This window comes from Nicotiana tabacum, chromosome 17 (genome assembly GCF_000715075.1).
Source record: "Nicotiana tabacum cultivar K326 chromosome 17, ASM71507v2, whole genome shotgun sequence".
Lineage (NCBI taxonomy): Eukaryota > Viridiplantae > Streptophyta > Magnoliopsida > Solanales > Solanaceae > Nicotiana > Nicotiana tabacum.
Window position 1 is genome coordinate 3,782,120 of NC_134096.1, and position 5,782 is coordinate 3,787,901.

A 5,782-nucleotide genomic window follows, 5' to 3' on the forward strand; every position below is an offset into this window, starting at 1 on the left:
TAGTCTCACTTTTATAGACGGTATTTACTTATACTTTGTTAATTATTTTTTAAACGGATAATGTAAAAACTTATTTCACTGTGATGTACAAAAATTAAACTCAGTGCTTATAATATTATGAATGGCTCATTGCTCACGCATGTGAGGAGACAAGCAAATTATTGGATTGGTGATGACTGATGAGTCATACATCAAGTTGTACCAATAGTTGTAATTCCTCTCCCATGAAAAGGTGAAAGGTTCTCCATACATTCCTGTGAAGAATAAAGCATAATAAACAACTAGAAAAAATATATATATATATATTAGCAGAGTTGAATCATACTGTGATAACCATAATAACTACCAACGTACAAAAAATCGGAGAACAACAGAATTGATAAATATATAATAGATAATGGGAACAATCGAAGGTCAATGAGAAATAGACTCTCTCACAAGATAGGGTTATAAGGCTGTATAGACATTATGCCTCTCGGACCCAATTTATGAGATTGTTGTTGTTGTATAGTAGCAAAATAAGTTAAGAGAGAGGTACAGATCCAACTGCCAAATTTCCAAAAGAAAGCATTTAGCTTTTTATGTTAAAATAATATTTCCAAAATATATTATTTTAACCTATATGCTATAGGTTAAAATAAATTTTCACTATCAAGTCACATAAATGATAATTACAGATAATCGCCATAAAAAGTGAAATTAGTAACATTGATAATAAAAGCAGCTTACCTACTACACTAGATTAAAAATTAAATTACACTGATACTTGTAAATTGGTGTTTCATAGGTAAATTCTTTAGGAAATGACCACCCATAATTGCCCCCAGTTTAGTATCCCTTTGCTTGTACTTCCACTTTCCTTACATCTCTTGGCTAATCTTCTTCTACCGTTCTTTGGCCAATAATCATCACCATTTTCATGGTCAATGAATTTGGCTTCAGCTTCTTCACCATTTTGAACTTCAGCATCTTGTTCAACTTCCATTTCATTATTATTACCATCTTTTAACCAAGAAAGTTTGAGCGTGCCGTTAGCACGCCCAGCTTGAAAATAAGAGCTGCAAGTACTTATCCTTGCAGCCCTTAAAACTAAGCGCTCGCCTTCACGATAAGATCTTACTTGAACCCTGTCCATTCCACTGATTGAAGTTAGAGGAGGTGGAAAAGTCACTGTCCTTTTGATTCTTTTCTTGAATTCTCGACCTTTTGATCGTTGAACACCACGAGAAATGTCAGAAAAGAACTCATCCATATTGCTTTCACTGATATAATTACTACCCGTCTCGCTTCCTAATATCTCTGTGCACATCTCCAAGCTTCCTGTGTTCATAATAGAAGAAGAAGATAGCTTCGTCGAAAGGTGAATGTAGACTTCCTCCTTTGTATCAGATCGATTTTTTTGGTAGGAAGAAGAGTTGTTGAGCATTTGCATGAAGCTCCAGTTACTCACATCTTCATTTTCTTCTACTAGTTCTTGTGGAGGAGACATTTTGCTATTGTTTTGGAACAAAATTGCAATTGAAAACAGAGCAAATACAGGGGAAGAACAGAGGAATTCTTCTGGTTTTTTATTTGAAGTGTGAGGAAATTTTAATTGAGAGCTATGTCCGGTTGTAAATACAACATAAAATAGAATTCTTATTAGAATCTCTACTCAATACGGTTGCTAATGAAAGTAGCGCGACAAAAGCAATGCGGTTGATAAAGGATAGAAAGAGCAATGCGGTTGATAAAGGATAGAAGGATAGTACATGAACTAGAAGTGAAAGGTGCAAGCTTGAATTTATAGAGGTAAAAAGCTACCACTTGAGGTATTTTTTTTTCGGCCCGGGGGAGGGGGGAGTTGGGGTTCTATATTTTGCAAGGAGGAGGTGCAAAACTTTTGATGCCACTAAAAATATTCAGCTTTTCACTCTGCCACATATTATAATGAGGAAAAGAACAAGAAAAAGTTGAAGAAAGTGGGAGGCTAGAATAACTTGAAATTGGAAGAACCTCTCTGGTCTTGTTTTATTTAAAGGTAAAATACCTTAAACCACCCTTAAACGTGGCTCGGATTATAACCATCCTAAGTGCAATACAATACCCCAAAATCATCGGTAGTGTTGATACCCAATTTTGCTCACATATTTTTTTAAATAGTATATATACTTTCAAAATATCATTTTGCATCATTACTCAATTTACAATACTTATACAAGTATTTTTATAATTTGTCATAATTTGTAAAGCTTTAAAACTGATTTTCTTGTAGTTAAATGAATATGTATTAATTACCCTTTTAAATTATTTTGTGATGATTTAATCATCCAACTCTATTATTTGCATCCACATATCCATTTTATAATATTTTATTTCATTTTATATAATTACATTTGCACTTTTTATGCCAAATACGTAATTTTACAATAATAGCCTATAATTTACAATAAATTGCATTTGTCATTTTATTTAAGATCAAAATAAATTTTTTTAACATTTTTTATAATCTTCAACTATTATTTTAAAGTATTAAGTTGCATAAATAGTATTTTTTTATATTTTGTTTAACTATTTTAGTAAAATTATTTCCCCTTAATCTCCTACTTCAAAAGCTGGCCCAAATTATTCCTTATTTTCGGACCAATTAAGGTCCAAACAAATGAGCCCAACCCCAATCTGCCATGGCCTAAACCAAATGACCCCATTTGTTCCAACCCGATCGGGACCCGTTTACTCGACCCGCCCCACTTCCCTTTAATCACTGCCGTTGATCTCAAATGATCAACGACCTATAATAATCCCTACCCTTTCCTTATATCCCCTCACCCTAAACCCTAATCCCATTCTCATACTCTAGCCGCCCCTAAATCCTCTACTCTCTTCTTCTCTAAGAAACCCTAATCGCTACCCAAAATCTTCTCTGAATCCAAATCATCCATGGATTCTTACCATGATTTACTTACCTTTTTCGGATTATACCGTTATTACTTGTGTAAATATAGTGTTACTTAGTACTTGCCCATTTTTGGCAAGTACCAGTCTCTGAATCAAAGGAGATCGGCTTTACTCTCCAAGATTTGAACGATATTTCATATGTATACGTTCATAGCAAGGCTATGAGGGTCTGATTCACCAAGATCTCCAGCCAATTTCTGATCCTAATCAAACTAGGGTTTACTTGGTTTCTTCTCCTAATCTGATTCTAAATTGATTTTTGCATGTTCTTCTTTTCTTTCTTATGTTCGATTGACTGTATTTCCTTATTTATGTGTTGATTTTTATTACTATATAAACCCCTCACCAATTCCCTTTTGGAGAGACTGGAATCGCTTAAGAACTATTTTATTGTCTCACTTTTCACCTTCTATATTATTTTTGCTCTCTTGATTGTGGTCGGCTGAAAGCCAAGGCCACCGGAATCTTAACTTCCCTAATGCGAGAACTGCTCGGGGCTCACTGAAGTTCCTGTGAACTCTGACGCACTAGGATCTGGGATTCTCATTGTTATCTTTCTTTATTGGCATCGCTGAGATTCTAAGTTACTCACTCTTTTTCTCGTTTATCTTCGCAACTGGTTAGCATTCTCTACCCTTTACAACCTTAATTATTACTCCTCTACTTATTCATGTATGTGTATTCTACGTGCCAACACTATTTGAACATTTATAGACAAGCATGACCTAAGTTTCTTTATTATTTGTGAACTCCCAGTGTTGTATTATTGTATGATTTCTATAGTTCTATTGTCTCAATGACGTTCTGCAAATCCATGTTCTCTAATATCAAACTTGAAAGGCTTCAACATGTGTAGTATACTTTCACTCTATGTATTTGACTCAAATGGTTTCTAGCCTTCTTAGGTTTTGTCTGATTGGTCATGCTCATGTTAGCCTCAGTGTCGTGTCCTTTGCCTGTTATGAGTTCATATTCATGCCTTGGATTTCTGGGACCTTTTGTAAAAACTACTTGCTCAAAGTTTGCTTTAATGAATCTCTTCCTATTATATCCTTTATGTATAACCTATTGTTTCATGCAAACTGATCCTTGACTCTCCCATGTTATAGCATTATCTTAATCTCTAGCCAAGCATGTTTGTCTGCGATTTGTAACTCTGATAATCGTATTCCCTAAGTAGGCAATCCTGCACTCTTTAGCATTTTTTCTAGGATAAATACCAATGTGTACTTCTCTCTCATGTGTGATCGACTGACATGAATCCTAATGTCTGCCTGTCCTGTTAGCCTATAGTTGACATGTTCTTTTGCCTACTATAAGTTCTTTAGAATCTTTGTGCTATAGTTAGTGTCCATCAGGTTAGGTTTCATGATCAACCAAGTATGTTTTGCCAAATTGTGCCCACTAGCATATTGTTATGTTGTGTTGTTTGCAACCACATTCTCATTAGGTTTTCATGTTAAAACCTTCATATCAAGATTGTACTCTACCTGCTTCTTGTTCATGATTCTATTAGACTATCATCTAAAGGTCCTTAGGTTGTTTTTGGATCATGCTTTACTAAAATAGTTTACTTTCTTATGATGGTCAATCTTGTCACTATCAAACTTTGTTTCTGGAATTACAAAGCATAAGTTTGCCTCATATGTGTCTTGTGTGCCTTTCCATTTAGCATGATCCTATTTATATGTCTTGGCTAGAGCTGTTAATGGCTAGAGCTCTAAGAACTAAGGGATTGAGTTGTTCTATGAGTATTATGTCACCTGCATAGCTAAATTTAGTATCCATGTGGTAAGTAAGTTATTCATTGGGCCTGGAGATGGGCCATGGGTGTTGTTGGACCTGGGCACTGGATTCAGGTGCACTCTAGTTATCTTGTGAGCTTGTGGTTTGGGCCTATTGTTTGTCCAGAGAGTAAGACTATTGAAGGCCTAGGATATTCCTTGGTTACTTTTATATTTGGCTTGTACTTACTTTGGTGGGCTTGTATTTATTTCAGCATGTGTTTTTCATCTTCAAGTTTGTATTATTTCATTCTTGGGCTTGTAATAACTTGTAGTAACGAACAATTGGGGATTAGTGAAAAGGGGTAACTGGGATAATTTATCTTTTACATCAATGGGTAGAGATCATGCATATAGGATCTTAATAGCTTGTTTACTCATCACGTCTCATTCTCTGGAATTATATGCACACAATGTTATGACTTGAATGGCTAGAGAGCATGCCTATAGGATCCAAACTGGACTTCTTGCACTTAGATATCATGCTTATAGGAACTCAAACACTTCACCTATTCAACCTGTCTAATGCCCGCACACTACCAGAAACATGTTTGTAAGAACCTAAGTGTTTCACTTGTTCGCATGTTAACTTCTATGCACTATTAGATAACATGCCTATTGGATACAACAATGCAATACCTTTACTTATCTAGATACCATGACAATAAGGTCTTAAGTGATTAATCAATTTCTTCATGCTACTTTTGTACTACTTCATTTAGATAGCATGCCTATAGGGATAAAGTGTTAAAAAATCAAGTCCAATTGTCAATTGTTAGAAATCCTGCCCATAGGATGTTTATTGACGCTACTAATCTTGTGTTTTCAAATGACTTCACTGCCTAATTATGCGACTATTAGAGATCATGCCTATAGTGTACTATTACCTACCTTAGACGCATATCTATAAAATTAGTATTAGTAATTAAGAATTATGGGATTGTTTTCACAATCTTATTACGCAAACGATTAGATATCATGTTTATAGGACTTGCAACGCTCTAATTTGCCTATACGTTAGTCCATAAATTACAACACTGCATATATAATACAGGAATCCA

The 5,782-nt window shown here is 34.8% G+C and overlaps 1 protein-coding gene across 1 annotated transcript; it reads right to left on the reverse strand.

The window, feature by feature from the left end:
• Nucleotides 1–688: 688 nt before the first annotated feature.
• On the reverse strand, nucleotides 689–1,757 carry LOC107821854 (protein FANTASTIC FOUR 3). Its single transcript, XM_016648308.2, has one exon. The coding sequence runs from the start codon at nucleotides 1,487–1,489 to the stop codon at nucleotides 797–799; it is 693 nt and encodes a 230-aa protein (XP_016503794.2). The 5' UTR covers nucleotides 1,490–1,757; the 3' UTR covers nucleotides 689–796.
• Nucleotides 1,758–5,782: the final 4,025 nt, after the last annotated feature.

What these genes read in the sequence shown, in the direction of transcription:
- LOC107821854 (XM_016648308.2), bottom strand. Translation starts at nt 1,489, where the DNA reads ATGTCTCCTCCACAAGAACTAGTAGAAGAAAATGAAGATGTGAGTAAC.